Source organism: Salvelinus alpinus, chromosome 1 (assembly GCF_045679555.1).
Source record: "Salvelinus alpinus chromosome 1, SLU_Salpinus.1, whole genome shotgun sequence".
Classification (NCBI taxonomy): Eukaryota; Metazoa; Chordata; class Actinopteri; order Salmoniformes; family Salmonidae; genus Salvelinus; species Salvelinus alpinus.
In genome coordinates, this window is record NC_092086.1 from 35,505,746 (window position 1) to 35,527,406 (window position 21,661).

The 21,661-nt window shown below is 40.7% G+C and overlaps 3 protein-coding genes across 3 annotated transcripts in view; 2 read left to right on the top strand and 1 right to left on the bottom strand.

Moving 5' to 3' along the window:
• The first annotated feature begins 3,213 nt into the window (after positions 1–3,213).
• On the top strand, positions 3,214–8,716 carry LOC139574263 (tumor necrosis factor ligand superfamily member 14-like). The gene is made up of 4 exons (XM_071398679.1): positions 3,214–3,798; positions 5,179–5,212; positions 5,410–5,496; positions 5,697–8,716. Exons 1-4 carry the CDS (start codon positions 3,598–3,600, stop codon positions 6,089–6,091), a joined length of 717 nt encoding a protein of 238 aa, XP_071254780.1. The 5' UTR covers positions 3,214–3,597; the 3' UTR covers positions 6,092–8,716.
• A 5,449-nt stretch (positions 8,717–14,165) lies between these two features.
• Positions 14,166–19,806, top strand: LOC139574592 (transmembrane emp24 domain-containing protein 1-like). The gene is made up of 4 exons (XM_071399325.1): positions 14,166–14,751; positions 17,497–17,594; positions 17,844–18,030; positions 18,170–19,806. The coding sequence occupies exons 1-4, from the start codon at positions 14,560–14,562 to the stop codon at positions 18,386–18,388; spliced, it is 696 nt and encodes a 231-aa protein (XP_071255426.1). The 5' UTR covers positions 14,166–14,559; the 3' UTR covers positions 18,389–19,806.
• Positions 19,217–21,661, bottom strand: part of LOC139574532 (dynamin-2) — a 39,685-nt gene continuing 37,240 nt past the window's right edge. The window contains exon 21 of the mRNA XM_071399285.1: positions 19,217–21,466. Within this exon, the coding sequence (XP_071255386.1) occupies positions 21,433–21,466 (34 nt within the window). The 3' untranslated portion in view covers positions 19,217–21,432. The remainder of the gene's footprint in view (positions 21,467–21,661) is intronic.

Here is a 21,661-nt window from a genome sequence, read left to right on the forward strand (position 1 = left end):
GACAGGATAAGTAGTCAAGAACAGTAAGAACTGGAAAATCCAACTGCATCTCATACAGTCATCTCTGTCTTTCCATCTCTACCACAGAGTTACAGGGCATGGTTAGACCACTGAAGGTTGAAGATGTGGTGATGACTCAAGTATGGACACAGTCGTACACCTGTACACTGTAACATTATGACATGTCTCAACATGCTGTTTTAATCTAAGGCCTAAGTCAGCATGTGTCCCAAATCACACCCTATTTCCTATATATAGTGCACTATTTTTGACCAGAGGCCTATGGTCAAAAGTAGTGCACTATATAGGGAATGTGATGCCATTTGGGACTTTATGATCACAGAATTAGACATTCTTATGATTGAAATTAGACCTGTAGAAACACCAGCCAAGTTCATACCAGAACAGTGACACAAGTGTGTTTGATTAAACAAACATTTGGATCATTGTAGAGATGATTACTGAGGGGGATGGGTTCAATATCATATTAGCTGCTCATTACCCCCCTTCACACGCACCCTACTTGGTTCGTAAATGTACTTGTCCCCAGTACATGGGTTGGAAAATTCCAGAGAGAGAAAGGCCATGAATCAGCGAAACAACAGATATACTGAGCTGCTTGCATCGCCCCCAACCAGCACCCAGAACCCCCACCTCCACTTCCTCTTCAGTTTACTAATATACAACACACGCCTGCACCGGGGGAGACCTCAAAGAGCTGCTTCTTAGAATAGGACAGAGGTGAGAGGAAAGAGCAAGACAAAGACACAAAGATGTTCTCAGGACTACAAAAAAAGCTGCACTAGAGAGTGTGAGTGTGTCTGAATGAGTGATTGAAAGTTTTGTATGAACATATACAGTACCAGTCAAAAATTTGAACACACCTACTCATTCAAGGGTTTTTCTTTATTTTTACTATTGTCTACATTGTAGAATAATAGTGAAGACATCAAAACTATGAAATAACACATATGGAATCATGTAGTAACCAAAAAAGTGTTAAACAAATCAAAATATATTTGAGATTTGAGATTCTTCAAAGTAGCCACCCTTTGCCTTGATGACAGCTTTGCACACTCTTGGGATTCTCTCAACCAGCATAATGAGGTAGTCACCTGGATTGCATTTCAATTAAAAAAGTAAACATTGGCTTTTGATTATATCACCCTTTACAAGGTGGGGTTACAGGCTTTTTTTAAATATCAAAAAAGTTGGGGAACCCCTGCCCTGATCCTAATTTTAACCCTAAACCTAACCTTAACCCCAAAACCTAACCTTAATCCTAACCCTAAACCTACACCTAGCTCCTAACCCAAACCGTATCTCCTACACTTAATTCTAACATCAACCCCAAATAAACCCCTTAAAAATAGCATTTGACCTTGTGGGGACTAACAAAATGACCCCAGTTGGTCAAGTGTTTGTTTGTTTACTATTCTATTCTGGTCCCCACAAGTACAGTTAAACGCATACACACACACACGCACGCACGCACGCACGCACGCACGCACGCACGCACGCACGCACGCACACACACACACACACACACACACACACACACACAGATGCACACATCCAGTAAGCACTGACTGACGTAGGATGTACATGGATGTTGAAAATTTGGTGAAATTTGGTCAGTCCATCTTGGTCTTGATTTCAACATCAACAGAAGTTTATTTCCAGACCGGCCTTGATTTGGCCCTAAAATAAATGTATATAATTGGTTCAGATTTGGTCCGCTCTGGACCACCCTTGATTTGGCCCAAACATGGACATCTATGATTTCTTAAGATTTGGTCAGCTCTGAGCGGGCCTATGTTTGGTTCAGATTTCGTCCTGTCTGGACTAACCACATTTTTATGTCCGTAAAATACGTATTTTCAATGTTTTTAAAATACATTTTCAACTTTCACTTAGAACTGAAAATTAACTTGACTTCAACGTCCGTGTCTTTTCAACTTCTTTCCAACATCATTTTGCTCACTGGGCACTCATTTCATACAGTTTTTTTAAGCCAGAATTGTCCACTCAGTGACAATTTCCACAGTTTTCCAAGGATTCCTGGATTCCATAGAATCAATAAAAACATACACATCACATTTTTTTTATTTTTTTATTTTTTTACCGTTATTTTACCAGGTAAGTTGACTGAGAACACGTTCTCATTTGCAGCAACGACCTGGGGAATAGTTACAGGGGAGAGGAGGGGGATGAATGAGCCAATTGTACACTGGGGATTATTAGGTGACCGTGATGGTTGAGGGCCAGATTGGGAATTTAGCCATAAAAGTTGTCTAGATAAAAACACACATACACAAAAGCATACACAGCATACCCAGTAGTAAACATACAAAAATATGTACACACATACAGCATATGCCGTGTACATACCATTTTTAAGGACAATTTGTTGTACGTTTTAGTTATATGACATGCAGAATGTTTTTTTTAAAGTGTGCATTATGGTCAGAGAGGCTGTGGGTGGTGCTATGACCAAGGGAAAGCTTTACATTGTTATTGCAATGTGCTCTTGTTAGTTTTGGATGAGGTTTACTCTTTGCCACTGATCTCAGATTTGTACTGCCCCAGCCTGATAGCTAAGGGGGTTTGGAAAGGGTGTTGATCCTACATCTGAATATGATTTTGAATATAGGTTTAGTTGTAGATTATTTTCACTAGTGGGTGATTGAAAAGTTAAAGAATAGAAAATTACTTTTAGAACACACCTTAGAGAGCATGCTGAAGCTAAATATGGACACCCCTGCTGTGTACCTTTAATCCACTTCCTGACATAGTAAACCACAATCCATCTCCAAGTGCCAAGCAGAGACGCATTTTTCCAGTCTTTGGTATGACTTGACCGGGGATCGAACTCCCAACCTTCCAATGTCAGGGAGGGCAAAGAATGATCTTGACAAAGTATGTGGTAAAAAAAAATGATCATGAAAAGTCTTAACAACACAAGAATAACAATACAATGAACCATATATTGTTGTTTTTTACAAGAAGCTGCACTGTAAAGGAACATGAATATATTGGTCTTGTCATGATTTTATTGTTTTTGCTGGTAGAGTAGACAGCAGACCACTCTCTACCAGACCAGATACTCATCATGAGAGTGGCTGAGAGTGAGTGAGAGGAAGTGTGAACAGAGACAAATTATTGCGAAACTCCATGTATGCTGTAGTAGGCTAGAGTGGGAGGGTGTATGCATTTGCCTCGCTCTATCTGACTGATTGAAACTAAACACCAGAGGTAACCGTTCTCTCTCTGTCAAGATTTATTTTGATTAAGACAAGTTTTGCTTTCTGTGACTGCTCTTTGGGGAGGTGGTCGTTTCTGTGAAGGATTTCCACATTTCTCATATCTGGAAGTTTTCTTCCACTACTGTGTGTCTTGTCTTTTCTGCTGACAAGACGACCTGAGGAGTCATACTGTACAACCCACACTAGTGCTTGGTCTTGCTCTGGGAAAGAATCTCTCTGTGTCTCTCGTTGTGTGCCGGAACCCCTGGTGCGTGGACCTCGCTCAGTTACTACTTGACTACCTCTTGGAGGATCCTTTTTCAGTTCCTTATATTCTCTGATCGGAGACATCATGGCTGAGGGTGGTGTCCCGTACCCCTCCGTGTTCATGGTGGATAGCCATGCAACCTACCCACCGCTGCCCCCCAAGCCGAGACCTCCTGGTCGGGGTGGTGTGGCCCAAAGCCTGCTGTTCTTGCTGGTTGGTCTGGCTTTGTGTGGCTTGGCCATAGAGGCCTGCTTCATCTACCACCTCTACTCTAAACAGGGATCTGTGAGTATTGTCACCATGATGTGGCTGTCTACCCATCTCCATCTCTATTCCGTCTCCCTCAACACCTGAGAGTCTCTCTTCACACATCTCTCTCTCTCACACTACACAAATCTAGTAACAACTATGTATTCTTTACTGTGTTCTTTCATCTCTCACTGCTTTATTTTCCCCAATCTCTGTCTTGCTCTCAACCCCACAACGTGTACACTATTCTCGGAAACATCTTTCTTTCATTCCAAAATGAAAGTGAATACATTTTCAGTGTCATTAGTTGATGTGTTCTTTCTCTCTCAAAAAAATAATCTACAACCCATTTGTATCATCATATGGGAAATAATTACTGGATTTGATTTACTTCATAGTCGCAGTCGACAAGACTGAAATTATACAGAATGCACAGTTACATTAAGACTATACTTTAAAAACCCAAGATACTACATGAAATTAATAAATTATTATTTAAAAAGTCACATTTGGTTACCCAATCTCAATGTATTTTGTACAATGTACAATAGTAAGTTACTGTTGGCTTTTTGCATTTGTTCCTTTGCTCCATTTTATTATGGCATTATCCTGGTTGAGAATAGAGTAATGTGTGGTGATATGTCACTTGGAATATTGGAACCTTGCTACAATTGGTTGTTTTGTTAGACTGTAATTGTGAAAGTCTATAGGGAACAGAAACAAATATTAACTCCCGAGGTACCAGGGCATTATTCACCACGATGTAGGTTTTTTGTCGTGTTAATTTTGCTTTACGTACAAACAGGTCTCATGACAACATAGTCAAGTTCTGTCATGGTCAGCAGTTTCTGTCCAAAGTTTGAGTTGGGATTCCCCTTGATATACGCATTAAACAGTTTTATTCATTCTTGTACATTTGGCAACAGTTGAGATGGAGAAGTTTATCAGAATTGGCATCATTTCGGAGAATATGAATGTTCCGTGACGTACCTTGCTGGAGCAGGGGCCAGCATTCCGTGTTCCACAGAATTGGTTCGTTGGTCAGGTGTTTGTGGTTATGTTGAGCTTCATGTGACATCATTTCCCCTGACCCAATATGGTGGCAAGGGTGCGATGGTTTATTGGAAGAGGATAGAGCTAACCTAGTCTCGCTGCATGCACATGTACTGACAGGGGAAGACAGGGGGGTGGGGTGTTCTGGGATGGGATGGGTGATCTACTTTGCTTAATTACCAGAAACCATAAGCTGTTCTGTTTATCTTTCCTGCGTATCATCTAATAAAATGTAAAGGTCACATTGCTGAAGGCCCAAAGAACCACTTAAATAGGAACAAATTAACATTCTCACACATGCCTGTACTGTATTACCACAAACCTCTCTGTTCATTATGATGATATCTCTATTCTCAACTGCAGGCGGAGTCAGGGTCAGTTGGTATGAGTATCCAAGGTATGTCCCAGACTATATCTCCTTCTCTTGTTCAAACACTGTGACAAAATGACAAGGGACTCATCTTTGGTAGAAGAAGACACTGTATATATTGTATCCCGACTGAGTATTTTGTACACATTTGATAAATGCATTTCTGAATCATTCACCTTCTAAAATGCACATCAGTTCAACATAAACTTTGTCCCCAAAAACAGACCAAGAGGACATTCCGAAGGAGGTTCCCCCAACTTCAAGACCGAACCCTATTGTGTTGCCTTCAAAACCTGTTGCACATCTGACAGGTAAGACCATTACCACCAGGCCATTGCAACTACACACAACCCTTTATATTAATATTTGGTCATGACAGAAGAGGGTGAAATATAAGTATGTAGTAGTACATCAGATAGTATGGTGTTTGAAATAGGACATGAAGATAAATTAAAATGAGCTCTTACGACAGAAAACTTTCCCCACATATTGTCCTGTATTTGTTCTCCAGCTGGACCTCAAGCACCTCATGGAGATGGAGTCATGGTATGGAACATGCAGGCAGAACCGCTCCTCCATGAAATGGAGTACAAAGATGGCAAGCTTGTCATCCAGAAGGAAGGTTACTACTACGTCTACTCTAAGATCTTCTTCAGTGAGGTCAATATTGAGTTCACACACTCGGTCTGCAGAAATACTCCACGGTATCTTGGGAAGGACATCGAACTCCTTAAGTCCAGGAGATATTACCCCAAGTTTGGGAAAATGATGTCCACATCAAACAGCTACCTGGGAGGGGTGTTCCACTTCTTTGAAGATGACTCCATCTTTGTCAAAGTGAAAAATGTCACTCAAGTTCGGATACAATATTCCACAGAGAACGTGTTTGGTATCTATATGATATAATAAGCCTGGGGTTGATGATGAATATACTTATTTTTAGATAGCTGGCTGATTATCATTTGTTTAAGGCATAATAATACTGTAGGCCAATTTATATGTAATATTGCTACGCAGGGCCTTCCCCCTTCCCGGCACACCATCATTTTCTTTAAACAAATCCTTGCATCAAGATGCAATTCGATGCGTGGAAAATTGACTGTTGAAGAAAAAGCCCCTTTATAATAAAGCCATAATAACATTTGCCATGTGGCATACACTAGGCTACAGTTGAGCAGAGGCATTTTTAGGATTTCCGCACATGGGGATTTTTTTTTGCAGGGTCGTAAAAGAATCCGCTTTTAAAAAAAAATGCATTTAACGCAGTTCTACATCATTTACATGACCTAAAGACATTAGTTGAATATTTTTATTACCACACAACTGACTGAAATGACTGGCTACTCTGACTCTGACACTGACAAACTGAGATCAATCTGGTCTTGAATTCAAACAAACAATAGCCCAGGCCAATGAAGCGACACAATATTAGGAAGCAATATATATACAGTATATACTGTATATCATAGGTTACAGTAGGTTACTAAATAAAATGTCGAGTGGCACACTGATTCACCTAATGATGAAGATGAAGCCATAGGCTTCTCACGGTGAGGGCTGATGTTAGCTAAAAATTGGGAGTTGTCAAGAACATTTTTTTATTGGTTCTATAGACAGATTAGTCTTCTCTTTTCACTAATAGGCATTTGCTTTCCAAACTGTGCGTTCTTCCCACAATTTTATTTTGAAATCTGCAAACTGACAGCTGCTTCCCAACCATAGAAGTACAATCCATAGATGGCAGTTCCCATTCAAGTCAGAACTGGCATCCACTGCTGGTGTACCACTTCAATGGAGTATATATCTATGGCCAAAAAGCAACAAGCTGTAGCCTATTTGGGGCGCATGACCTTCCTGACTGTAGGCATAGCAGTAACTGTCAAAATAAAGGAAACACATGAGTTAACAAGGGATACAAGGTATACAGTATGTTATGGTGTGGGGTGCATTTTCCTGGCATGGTTTAGAGCCACATGCATAATCTATGCCAAGGAGCATTGAAGCTGTTCTGGCAGTTCATGGTAGCGCAGCACCCTTTTAAGACACTTTTTGTTGGTGTTTCCTTAATTTTGGGAGATATCTGTATGTGCTTGTAATAAAACTTAATTCACACAGTTATTTTTTTATAAACGATTTAACCTCTGCAGCTAAATTATGCTTTCTGGTGTATTTTGAACATTGAGAGCGGGCGCCTATGGTTGGATAAAAAAATATATATATATATAAAATAAAAAGTTGTATTATTTTTTGCCTCTTGGGCCCAGTCCTTGACTCACACAATTGACCAGTCCTATTTATTTATTATGCAGTTATTATTTATATATTTTTATTAATCAATTACCCAATCAAGACAGGGGACCCCCTACCTCCTCTCCTCCCCCCCTTCTGATGATTAGCAGAGCGGCAGCAGGCAGCAGCTAGACTCATTGATAGCAGAGTCCTGAGTCTTCCTGTGGCGGTTGTAGTGAAAAAGTATAAAATATGTGCTACATATATAATATATACAACATATAATATATATATATAACATATAATATATACAGTATATATTTCCTTGATAGTTAAACATTTATTTAAAAAACAAAAAAATCATTGCTGCCTCTTGGGCCTGGACGCAGGTGTTACAGCCCCGGTAAACCCCTGCATTAATCAGGCCCTGTTGCTAAGGTAAATCATAAAATCGGATAAAATTATAATATATTGATTGATTTTGCTTTTGTAGAATAAAACACTTTTTTTATCAGTGTTGGTGGTGAAAGTGCAGAATATTCTGGAGTTAACATTATTAGGGATGTTTGTATTCACTCCGTGTTACTTCTCTTTTGTAAGTAGTGTTGTTATTGATGGGGGTTTAGGTCAGGAGGTAACACATTATGTTGATAGTCCGCTCTCAAGAACAAGAACAAAAGAAGTGTATGAACATTACCTCTGTATGCTAGGGTTCAATGCATATTTACAGACATCAGCTCTTTATACTCTTACTTGTTTGTTATATTGACCTGATTAAAAATAATATATCCATAATAGTATAAGGAAATACATAATATAGATATAGAGAAAAATATTTAGATATTTAGATAATTCGAAATAGAGACAAGTAGATATATTCTACATTATTGAAACGATTTAAGAATACCTGATATTCAGGTAAATTGCATGTAAACCACTGCATAGTGTTCATGATAAGGTCAAATGTTGGACTATCTATTTCCCTCTTTGTATAACCTCCATAAAATTACAAAGTGATTAACTAATTTCAATACCCTCGACATGTTGTATTTCACCTTTTGGTGTTTTATATTTATTTAACATTTTATACAAATGTAAAGTAGTCATTGTCCTCCATATTCTGATAAACACGACTTATCAACTTCCATATATAGTGAGAAATAAAAAAGAATATATGTTTTTTCTTCTTATTGGACGCCAACGCTATGCAAGCAGTAGGCTATAGCTGTAACACATACTGTGTATTTTGTATATTCTATCCTGCAAATATTCAAATAAATAAATGTTGCATTTTTTATCTTTCTTACGATTCTGTGTGAGCATTTTTTGTTACTTTAATTGATCCACAAAAGTATATGCATGCAGGAATGTAATCACAAACAGACATACAGAGTCATCATGTAACAAAAGGGTTCTGTGCTGGAATTGAGTCTAGAGCGTGGCTTCAGTAGCAGCGGATGCTACACCCACTCAGTTGCATTGTAGACAGTCAGCCTGCGACCACAGGAGGTGAAAACCACTTCTCATTTCACCGTCCCCAATCCCCACCAACCCCCTGCATTACAGTGAAGCATATAATCCCCCCTTATACAGTGTCTTTGCATTTCTTCTCCATTTTACTGACATATAGGAAAAATAGCTCTGAGGTCTCAAATCAACAGTAATAGATACGAGTAAGGTATGCGACCTGCGTATATGACAGTATGTGACCTGTGTTCGCATAGAGATTATTGTCTTGTTTCCCTGACCTGATTAACTTGCTTACTGGTGACAGAGGTGATAAGACTGCACTGTGCAGGTTTTAGAGCAATGCTAACCACATTTGATCACAACTTTGATATTACTTCCCTACCAAAAGTATCTGACCTCATTGATTGAAAACACGTAACAAAATACATGTCCAATGTCTTTCCTAACCGGCTCTGCATTTTGTATTGGATGTGTGTATTCTGTTTCCGTTCTGCAGGGCTCATTTGTAAAAGAGACCTGGATCTCAATATGAATCCCTGTTAAAATAAAGGTTAAATGAAAAATGTATACCATGCAATCACATGCATTCACACTCACATTATACAAATACTGTACCTACAGTACATGTCAAAAGTTTGGACACACCTACTCATTCAAGGGTTTTTCTTTATTTTTTAAAACTATTTTCTACATTGTAGAATAATAGTGAAGACATCAAAACTATGAAAAAACACATATGGAATAATTTAGTGACCAAAAAAGTGTTAAACAAATCAATTTGAGATTCTTCAAAGTAGCCACCCTTTGCCTTGATGACAGCGTTGCACAATCTTGGCATTCTTTCAACCAGCTTCACCTGGAATGCTTTTCCAACAGTCCAACTCATCCCAAACCATCTCAATTGGGTTGAGGTTGGGTGCTTGTGGAGGCCAGGTCATCTGATGCAGCACTCCATCACTCTCCTTCTTGGTCAAATAGCCCTTACACACCCTGGAGATGTGTTGGGTCATTGTACTGTTAAAAACAAATGATAGTCCCATTAAGCGCAAACCAGATGGGATGATGTATTGCTGCAGAATACTGTGGTATCCATGCAGGTTAAGTGTGCCTTGAATTCTAAATAAATGACAGACAGAGTCACCAGCAAAGCACCCCAAAACCATCACACCTCCTCTTCCATGCTTCACGGTGGGAACCACACATCGGGAGATCCTCTGTTCACCTACTCTGTGTCTCACAAAGACAAAAAATCTCCAAAGGACAGATTTCCACCGGTCTAATGTCCATTGCGAATGTTTCTTGGCCCAAGCAAGGCACTTCTTTTTATATATGTCCTTTTTCTTTGTAGCAATTCGACCATTAAAGCCTGATTCACGCAGTCTCCTCTTAACAGTTGATGTTGAGATGTGTCTGTTACTTGAACTCTGTGAAGCATTTATTTGGACTGCAATCTGAGGTGCAGTTAATTGCAGATTTCTGAGGCCGGTAACTCTAATGAACTTATCCTCTGCAGCAGAGGTAACTCTGGGTCTTCCTCTCCTGTGGGGGTCCTCATGAAAGCCAGTTTCATCATTGTGCTTGATGGTTTTTGTGACTGCACTTGAAGAAACTTTCAAAGTTCTTGACATTTTACGGATTGTCTTAAAGTAACTATTACAGACTACAAAGGGAAGCACAGCCGTGAGCTGCCCAGTGACACAAGCCTACCAGACAAGCTAAATTACTTCTGTGCTCGCTTCGAGGCAAGTAACACTGAAGCATGCATGAGAGCATCAGCTGTTCTGGACGACTGTGTGATCACACTCTCCATACCCAATGTGAGTAAGACCTTAAAACAGGTCAACATTCACAAGGCCGCAGGGCCAGACGGATTACCAGTATGTGTACACCGAGCATGCGCTGACCGACTGGCAAGTGTGATATTTTCATCCTGTCCCTGACTGAGTCTGTAATACCAACATGTTTCAAGCAGACCACCATAGTCCCTGTGCCCAAGAACACTAAGGTAACCTGCCTAAATGACTACTGACCCGTAGCGATCACGTCTGGAGCAGTGAAGTGCTTTGAAAGGCTGGTCATGGCTCACATCAACACCATCATCCCAGCAACCCTAGACCCACTCCAATTTACATACCGCCCCAACAGATCCACAGATGATACAATCTCTATTGCACTCAACACTGCCCTTTCCCACCTGGACAAAAGGAACACCTATGTGAGAATGCTATTCATTGACTACAGCTCAGCGTTCAACACCATAGTGCCCTCAAAGCTCATCACTAAGCTAAGGACCCTGGGACTGAACCCCTCCCTCTGCAACTGGATCCTGGACTTCCTGACGAGCCGCCCCCAGGTGGTAAGGGTAGGTAACAACACATCCGCCACGCTGATCCTCAACACGGGGGCCCCTCAGGGGTGCGTGCTCAGTCCCTTCCTGTACTCCCTGTTCACTCATGACGGCATGGCCAGGCACGACTCCAACACCATCATCAAGTTTGCCGATGACACAACAGTGGTAGGCCTGATCACCAACAACGATGAGACAGTCTATAGGGAGGAGGTCAGAGACCTGGCCGTGTGGTGCCAGGACAACAACTTCTCCCTCAACGTGATCAAGACAAAGCAGATGATTGTGGACTGCAGGAAAATGAGGAATGAGCACACCCCCATTCTCATCGATAGAGCTGCAGTGGAGCAGGTTGAGAACTTCAAGTTCCTTGGTGTCAACATCACCAACAAACTATCATGGTCCAAACACACTAAGACAGTCGTGAAGAGGGCACGACAAAGCCTATTCCACTCAGGAGACTGAAAAGATCGTCAAAAGGTTCTACAGCTGCACCATTGAGAGCATCCTGACTGGTTGCATCATTGTCTGGTATGGCAACTGCTCGGCCTCCGACCTCAAGACACTACAAAGAGTATTTTGTACGGCCCAGTACATCACTGGGGGCCAAGCTTCCTGCCCTCCAGGACCTCTATACCAGGCGGTATCAGAGGAAGGCCTTAAACATTGTCAAAAACTCCAGACACGGAGACAGACATGGACTGTTCTCTCTGCTACCGCACGGCAAGCGGTACCGGAGTGCACAACTGACTGGCTCAAACACATTAAGAAGGGAATAAATTCCACAAATTCACTTTTAACAAGGCACACCTGTTAACTTCTCTGCGCCAAGGATCCCTTTTACGGGATCACTTTCCTAAACAACCGCTAGAATTGCAGGGCGCCAAATGCAAAAATATTACAAAAAATATTTATAATCATGCAATCACAAGTGAAATATACCAAAACACAGTTTAGCTTGTTGTTAATCCACCTATCGTGTCAGATTTGGAAAATATATTTTACAGCGAAAGAAATCCAAGCTTTTGTGAGTGTAGCTTTCAATGCTACAACAGCTAGCCCCAAATTAGCATGGTCACAAAAGTCAGAAAAGCAATAAAATGAATCGCTTACCTTAGATAATCTTTGGATGTTTACACTCACGAGACTCCCAGTTACACAATAAATGTTCTTTTTGTTCGATAAATATTACTTTTATAACAAAAAAACGCCATTTGGGTTGCGCGTTATGTTGAGAAAACTACAGCCACGTTCCGGTCCTGAAAGGAATATGAAAATTTCCAAACGTATCAGATTAAAAGATATTACTAAAAATATTTATAATCATGCAATCACAAGTGAAATATATCAAAACACAGTTTAGCTTGTTGTTAATCCACCTATCGGGTCAGATTTTGAAAATATACTTTACAGCGAAAGAAATCCAAGCTTTTGTGAGTGTAGCTTTCAATGCTACAACAGCTAGCCTTATATTAGCTTGGTTAGCTTGGTCATGAAAGTCAGAAAAGCAATAAAATTAATCGCTTACCTTTGATCATCTTCGGATGTTTCCACTCACGAGACTCCCAGTTACACAACAAATGTTCCTTTTGTTCGATAAATATTACTTTTATCACAAAAAAACGGTTGCGCATTATGTTGAGAAAACCAAAGCCATGTTCTGTTCGACAAATTCCAAAAAGTATCCGTAATGGTCGTAGAAACATGTCAAATGTTTTTTATAATCAATCCTCAGGTTGTTTTTAACAAACGTAATCGATAATATTTCAACCGGACCATAACCTATTCTTTAAGAGACAAACGGAAAATGGAGAGCTCCTCTCGCGCGCGCAGGAACTATTCGGAGGACACCTGACTACTTATGAAACATCTCGCTCATTTTTCAAAATAAAAGCCTGAAACTATGTCTAAAGCCTGGTCACAGCCTGAGGAAGCCATTGGAAAAGGAATCTGGTTGATACCCCTTTAAATGGAAGAAAGACGGGCCAGGAAACACAGTTAAAAAAATAAAAATATCACTTCCGGGTTATATTTTCTCAGGTTTTCGTCTGCAGAATACGTTGTGTTATACTCACAAACAATATTTTGACAGTTTTGGAAACTTTGGAGTGTTTTCTATCCTAATCTGTAAATTATATGCATATTCTACGATCTGGGCCAGAGAAAATATCCGTTTACCTTGGGAACGATATTTTAAGAAGAAAAAAAAATTCTGACCCCTAGCGTCAAGAGGTAGGGTACGTGGGACGGTAGCGTCACACCTGGCCAAAATACGGTGAAATTGCAGAGCAATAATATTTTGTAACTTAAACCATTCAAAAGATAAACCATTCATCTCTGTTTGTTACAAGCTTAATCTAGCGGCTACCGGAGGTTACTGACATAACCCTAGTGGTGGAAAAAGTACCAAATTGTCATACTTGAGTCAAAGTAAAAAATACCTTAATAGATAATGACTCAAGTAAAAGTGAAAGTTTCCCAGTAAAATACTACTTGAGTATCAAAAGTAAAAGTATAAATAATTTCAAAATCCTTATATTAAGCAAATCATGCGGCATCATTTTCTTGTTTTTTTAAATGTACGGATAGCCAGGGGCATGCTCCAACACTCAGACATAATTTACAAACGAAGCGTGTGTTTAGTGAGTCCGCCAGCTCAGAGGCAGTAGGGATACCCAGGCATGTTCTCTTGATAAGAGTGTAAATTAGACCACTTTTAGGTGTCAGGGAAAATGTATGGAGTAAAACGTACATTATTTTCTTTAGGAATGTAGTAAAGTAAATCTAAAAGTTGTTAAAAATATAAATAGTAAAGTAAAGTACAGATGCAAAAAAAACGTCTTAAGTAGTCCTTTAAAGTATTTTTACTTAAAAGTACTTCACACCACTGCTATACATTGGTATTGCACACCCTTCCAGTCAATCATACGCGCTACTTTGTAGAAGTTATTGTAAAAGATAGGGCTACAGGGTGAGATTTTTTTCTTCCAGTGGTCTAGTCTAACTTCGATATAATAGGTTATCTTGTTGGGTGAGATGCCATAAAATCGACTCACTTTCAGTTGCGCACACAGTGGTCAGAACTGATCTGAAGCTAGTTGTTCGGTGAAGTAGGCGACTTGATTTCTGCTATGACTAACTTTGATCACAAGCAATAAATAGCCTACAACTCGTGGTCGCTGACAGTCTATGGAAAATGTACGTATACAATGCGGTATGAGTGAAGCGAAGTAGGCTACTAGACTACAAGAACAAGCATTCATGGCTGCCGATGAGTCAACAGTGATTGTAACTTTTACTGAAGTCCAAGGTCGCTTCTAGGCTACAAATGGGTTCCATGTTTGATCTGAGCGCTGCTGTAAGACTCTATTTGCTGTCTTGTTTCGTTGTATCTGTGGACATCACTTTAGGCTTGGGACAAAGCCAAGATACTGAATTCACGTTTCAACTCCCTGCGGGTAGAACAGAATGTTTCTACCAAACAGCTACGAAGAACGGAAGCCTGGAAGTAGAATACCAGGTAGCAGGCTTGGACAATTTAGTTTTCTGTGGTATTGAAAACACAGCTGACATTCTATGTGTCATTCTCTCTCTCTCTCTCGCTCTCTCTCTCTCTCTCTCTCTCTCTCTCTCTCTCTCTGTGTGTGTGTGTGTGTGTGTGTGTGTGTGTGTGTGGTGCAATTTCATGCCTCTATTATAACAATGTTATAAGTTGTATTTGTCAGTCAGTTACTGGATGCTTTATTGTTACAGCCAAAGGACTTTGCTCAGATGCAAATAATAAGATAAGGCATCTTCCTTCCATACAGGTGGAGTCTATAAGACAAAGCCAGCTTGAATAGCTGCTGGCATTGGCATGAAGGGTCAAGGCAGGGAAGTGTTTACAAAGGGATCCACTGTGTCAGCATGAGGCCAGACACTCTAACTAACCTCTGAGCCATAGTAGCTGTAGTAGGCCTGTGGCTTCTTCTTCTCCTCTAGACATGTAAAGAGAAGGAGAGCGCTTACCACCAAGTGTAGGCCTACTTGGTGTGTTAGTAGTCATGCGCTTTGCTGCAAAATGCATATTAAATATGAAGATGAGCCATCCCTTGTTACAATTTATATATAGCATTTTAGTAATTTAGAAGACACGGTTGCAGAGTTAGTCAGTTGACTAGTATAAAAGTGTAAACCACTACAGGTTAAGCCCTTCATAGATTAAAGTTGAAGTGATGCTCATCATGCTACGGTATCAATGGCTACTCTATATACTGGAAACCCCTGTTCCCAATCCTCACACTGTACCAAGGCCCTCTGGCAGACACATGACTGTGATAGGATGTCATGTTCCTCGCCACCCAACCCGCCAAGCCGTGACACATTACTGTGGACGTGTGTGTGTGTGTGTGTGTGTGTGTGTGTGTGTGTGTGTGTGTGTGTGTGTGTGTGTGTGTGTGTGTGTGTGTGTGTGTGTGTGTGTGTGTGTGTGTGTGTGTGTAGTCTGTGTGGAGCCTGGCAGGCTTACTGTGGTATCCACAAAGCAACAGCTGAGATGCACAGGGCTGAGAGAGATGACAGCTTGAGAGAGCAAGCTGAAGGACTGTGGGGATTGAGACGTTTTATACAGCAGTCTGTGGTGTGTGTCTGTCTGCCTGGCTGTCTCTGCCTGTCTGTCTGTCCGTCTGTTACCCTCTCTCAACCAAGACAATGACACCACACTGGCAATGGTAATGACTCATGCCTAAGGCCTAGTTTATATGGCCTAACATGCTGTGTTTCCCTCCTTATGTTTCTGCTGCCTGAGAGTGGTGTTACTTTGACATAAACAGACAGGTGCTGGGGAGTGGGTGTACTGGCTAGCCTCTCCTTGCTGTTGGATTGTAGCTTTAACTGAAGTTACTGTAGGTTGGTCCTGACCTGGTGGATCTATTTTAACTCATATCTACTGTGTTGTAGAGTTTGAATATGACAATCTGAGACTGCGAATGACCGGATGAACCATGAGCTGTGCAAATACTTGGAAAAATACTATATCCTTGTTGTAGTGGAAGGTATATGCAGGTATACACTGTATACACACTTATTTTTCAGTTGGCATTGCGTATACTCACTTCTTAATCCCCACAAAGCATATCAAAGTAGTGTAGTGGAGGTATACGCCATATCAGTTAATAAGGCTGATGGAACAGATCAGAATTTTTAGCTTAAAATGTTGATAAACTATTATGAGGTAGACCTATGCACAAATGTTCCAAAATGACATTTGAATGAAAACACTGTTCTAAAAAGCGATTTCGTGGACAGAGATGGAAACATCTGTTAGAAATGTAGAAATAAGGGAGATCTAAAGATGCAACAGCTATCATGGGTTGTTAATATGACTAGGATCATGCCTTTGGCTGCCAGACAATGACAGACAATTTATAGAAAACCAATAGAACAGGAGAACGCATATGAGGAAGTCTTTCTAAAGGAATTGCCTCTACGTTTCTATGGTGGGATTTTGGCTTTAGGCTACTTTGAAGCAAAGAAAAACATGACTCATATGAAGTAAAACATCCAGGTTTCAAACAATTAAGGATCAGGAAAAATATAACAATGCATAGATGGAAAGGCTTTCCCAAAATCCGTATCAATGAAATGTTAACTAGCTACAAAGTAGTCTATGCTTACCTGGCAGAATGATATCATTATTATCTGCATCAATCCAGTGGTAATTTGTTTTGCAAACTCCATATCATCTGCTACAGAAACACAGCTAACCAAACAACAGTACTAGGTGCTTGTGCACTTCAATTAAAAGGTAACTACATTCAAAAAATGTATTTATTTATTTATCCCAGACCAGTTGTTCTGTTAAGTGTGACTTTGAAAGCAAAAAAAATGTAAAAACTTGACTGAATTTCTGATTTGCACGGTACAGCTTGGGTTGGCCTGACTGTGAAAGACCATTATGGGATTTATAATTTTAGGCCATTCAGAGTGTATGTCACTGTTTGTCATTCAATTTTTTACACAGGGCACTTTTCCGTCGTCGGCCGGGCCATTTTGGAAATGGGCAAAATGAGTGTAAAATCACTTCTCCAGGCACCACTACAACACTGACTATACCACCACCACAGTGTTCATGTGTCTACAGTATGTATGGAAGTGAAGACGTGTGTGTGTGTAGACGTGGTGGATTTCAGTCTGTCTTTAGTGTCTGTCTGTAACACTGGATATTCTCATAGGAACACTTTGAGTTGGATTATAATATCATTTAATACATTCCCTCCTGTTCCAGGTGATTGCAGGTGCAGGCCTGGATGTGGGCTTCACCCTGATCTCCCCCAGCGGATACAAGCTGGCCTCTGAGTTCAGGACATCTGACGGCATCCACACGTGAGTGGGCAAAACCTACTAACACAACCCTGACCTCCTCTAACTTCTCTGGAGTGGTATGAAGGTCTCACCATGCTCAATGGTTTGTGATTCAAAGTTTTTGTAAGGTGATGCAAAAGACACCTTTCCATCCTCTGGCTTACAGACAGTAAAGTTCTACACTATTCTATATGACAGTCTGAATACTGTCTGACTTGCTCTGACCCTCTCTGACATCATGTTGTTCTTCCTCATTGGTCTGTCTCCCAGGGTGGAGCCTACAGAGGACGGAGACTACCGGCTGTGTTTTGACAACAGCTTCAGTAAGCTTTCTGAGAAGATGGTGTTCTTCGAGGTGATTGTTGAGGGCCAGCCTGGGAACGCCTGGGGCGACGAAGAGTGGGCTGACATGGCCGAGCCAGAGAGCATGGTGGAGTACAAACTGGAAGACATCAGGGTGAGAAGGACAGGAGGAACACCCAAACGCTCAGCCACTGGGACTGGTGTCTTTCTATCACTCTATTTTTACACATCCCCTTTTTTGTCACATGTTCTCTCTTATCCTCTCCCACCTTACTCACTGTCTCTCCCTGTAGGAGACCATGGACTCAGTGCACAGGCACCTGGAGCGGAGCCGCCAGCTTCAGACCATGCTGAGGGCCTTTGAGGCCCGGGACCGCTACCTACTGGAGGACAACCTGTGGAGGGTCTCCTTCTGGTCCTCCATGAGCCTCCTGGTCATCCTGACCGTGGCCGTCACACAGGTCTACACCCTCCGACGCCTCTTCGACGACAAGAGGGTCTGCAAACCCTAGTGTCCAGTGGTATCTTCCACCACCCCCACACTCTTCCCAGTGGTATCTTCCACAATCCCCATACCATTCTCAGTGGTATCTTCCAGCAGACTCACACCCTTCCCAGTGGTATCTTCCACCACCCCCACATCATGCCCAGTGATATCTTCCAGCAGACCCACACACGGCCCAATGGTATCTTCCACCACCCCCACACCCTTCCCGGTGGTATCTTCCACCACCCCCACATCCTTCCCAGTGGTATCTTCCACCACCCCCACACCCTTCCCGGTGGTATCTTCCACCACCCCCTTCCCAGTGGTATCTTCCGCAAAGATGCCATAGAAGGGTGTTGGGACTAACAGGAACCTACTGTAAAGTAATGGTCTCAGAGATTGAAGAAGAGAGATAGACTATTGACAACAGTGATGTGTGGTAAATGAGGGACTGTTAGTAAGGATTTAGTGATGTTTGTGTGTGATGAGCTTGATTCAGCTTTTGAGTGGCAGAAAAGTGCATGTTTGTATGTGAGTCATAAACACTGTATAATGATGTTTTGACAATTTAGTGTCAATCTATCAAACAAGATATCAATGCAATAGATCATGTGGTTGTATGTTTTTAACATGGGATCTTAAGAGTGACTTTACAAATATAATTTATTTAATGACATGGTTATAACACAACTACAGCAAAATAAACACACAAAAAAAACATTCTGTGAAATAAATTAATTCTGGAGAAAGAGTAGCCTCGCAAAGCTCTGATCCCGCAAGCTTACATTAAAAGCTGCAGTGGTTATCAGTCTGGTAATTACGAGGCAAGTGAAAGAAATCTTACATGCAACAATGACTGTTCTCATGGGATGGTTTTATTGAATTACAGATATTACATTTTTATTGTAATGTATAGTGTTTGACAGAGATCTGGTGAGACAAAGCCAAAGAGTTGAGACATTCAAAAAAGTATTCCTGCCAGGAGAATGTTGCAAAGTCAACCACAAGCATAGTTGTTATATACACCTCCAACACCACAAAACAAGATACAATCATTCATTTGAAAAAAAGATTGTATTTATAAAATCTCAATGATCCATTGCTTTCAATTACAGGTACAGTAGTGCAAGTTTGAGTGTCAAAAGTGTGCAGCGAAAGAAAATAAGGCAATCTTATTGGCTACCATAAAACAGCACTGGATTAAAGGCATATCACAAAGTTCTGCAGTTGACATCAGTTGGATCTATTATTGACACTGTACTACATTATAATCACATTACCGGCATTTGCCCTTCTTCATACAATTACCCTTACTACAGTATAAATAAACTGTATAATAATAACATACAGCATATAGAAGAGGCTTTTATTCAAAGTGATTTACAGTCATCCGTGCATACATTTCACATATAAGTGGTCCCAGCAGGATTCGAACCTATGGCCCTTGGTGTTGCAAGCACAATTCTCTACCGACTGACCCTTGCGTAAGGCATCCACTGGAACTGGAATATACATGGATTGAAGTTCTCTTCTGAACATGACATGACGCTCGCTGTTAAAAGCTTTGTATGCTTCTGTGCTCACTCAGCAGTGGAGTACCCAGCACTACCTGATTAATTGAACTGTTCCTAGCATCCTTCACCTGATCCCTTCAAATAGTCAACTTACTGTTTGGTTTTTGGGGCCCTCCCAATACACTACCATATAATATTAATGGCTGTCATCATCCCATGTGGTGTTCCCCAACTGACACGTCAAATGATTAACTGTAGCATCGAACACAATGCAGTATGAGTGAGATCTCAAATAATCATATCTACAGTTCCACCTACACACAATGTATTTACAATCATCTAAATAAACCAAACTTCTAGACTTCAATCATTTTTATAGGAGTGTTCTACAAACTTGTTCAATAGTAATTCAGACACAAATCTGTTGAGAAATGCCCATATTTTAAAACTGCACTGTACATAAAACCAAGAGGAGAGGTTGTGCCCCAGGAGATAGCTAACACAAACAATCACTGGATTTCATTATTTGGCACATGAGCAGTCAAACAATTTTATGAGTACAAAAATAATTTCATTTTCTCAATGTTTGTTTAGTATGGAAATAGTGAACAGAAGCTGAACCCGTACTGAGAATGGTGTCAGAATTCAGCCAGGCTACAGCTCGCTAAAACCCCTGGAGGGGTTGGAAATTTCAGAATACATCCCCCACACTTCCAGGACAGTCTGGGTAGGTGCCAGCTGTTAAAGGCCCAATGCAGCTGTTTTTATCTCAAAATCAAATCATTTCTGGGTAACAATGAAGTACCTTACTGTGATTGTTTTCAGTTTAAAAAATGTAAATAAAACAAAAATAGCTTCTTAGCAAAGAGCAATTTGTCAACCAAGAATGTTGCTAGGACTGTCTGGGAGTGGTCTGAGCGGGGAGGGGAAAACTAGCTGTTATTGGCAGAAAGGTTTGGAAGTCTCTTTCTTACTGGTGGATTAACTAATATACAGCCTGGTGACGACAACAGGCAGGCTAAAACTCCCTCCCACCAAAACAGGCTGAAATTTCAGGCGTTTTTCAAACCACCCTTACACTAAAAGGACATTATCATAATTGTCACAGTATAATTTCAACCTCATAGTGTGGAAGGATATATAAAGCATAGAGATATCACACTTTTGACTGCACTGGGCCTTTAACAGTTTTAATGAGATGGTGAGTGAGGGTAAAGTTGTCTTCTTTACCACGTGGCGAGTATTTTATTACAGCTTATGCAATGAGATTTCATTTCACTTTATGAAAAAAAACTTAAAAGGAGTCCGATTTTCCTGAAATGCCGTCAGTTATTGTAAAACTAGTACGTTTGACAGTTGCCATTGAAAAAGCTGCCTCTTGTATTTCATGTTATAAACTAAGTTATGGCTTTTAGAGTTTAATCAGCTCTGAAACCTATTCTTTGGAGAATATTTAAGGTTAATGTGCTCAAAGTTTAGAAATTCTTCGCAGGTCTGGTTCTCTTGCTGGTATGTGGACAGTGCATCTCCAATCCTATCCTGCTTTGGGGCAAGGTCACCACTGGTTACGACGAGCAGGAGCAGGCCGCCTGTTTAGGGACAATCATAATGACAGACCAACATTAATAACTCTCTCCCATTCAAGTATTTTTGATACGTAATACAGTTTGGTGATTGTGAGGGGTCTAACAACTCACAAGAGACCTTTTGAGAATAGTTTTTTGTAAAGGGAAGACCCAAGAACATTAATTTCCTATAATTGAGTTTGTGTCCATCACATTTTC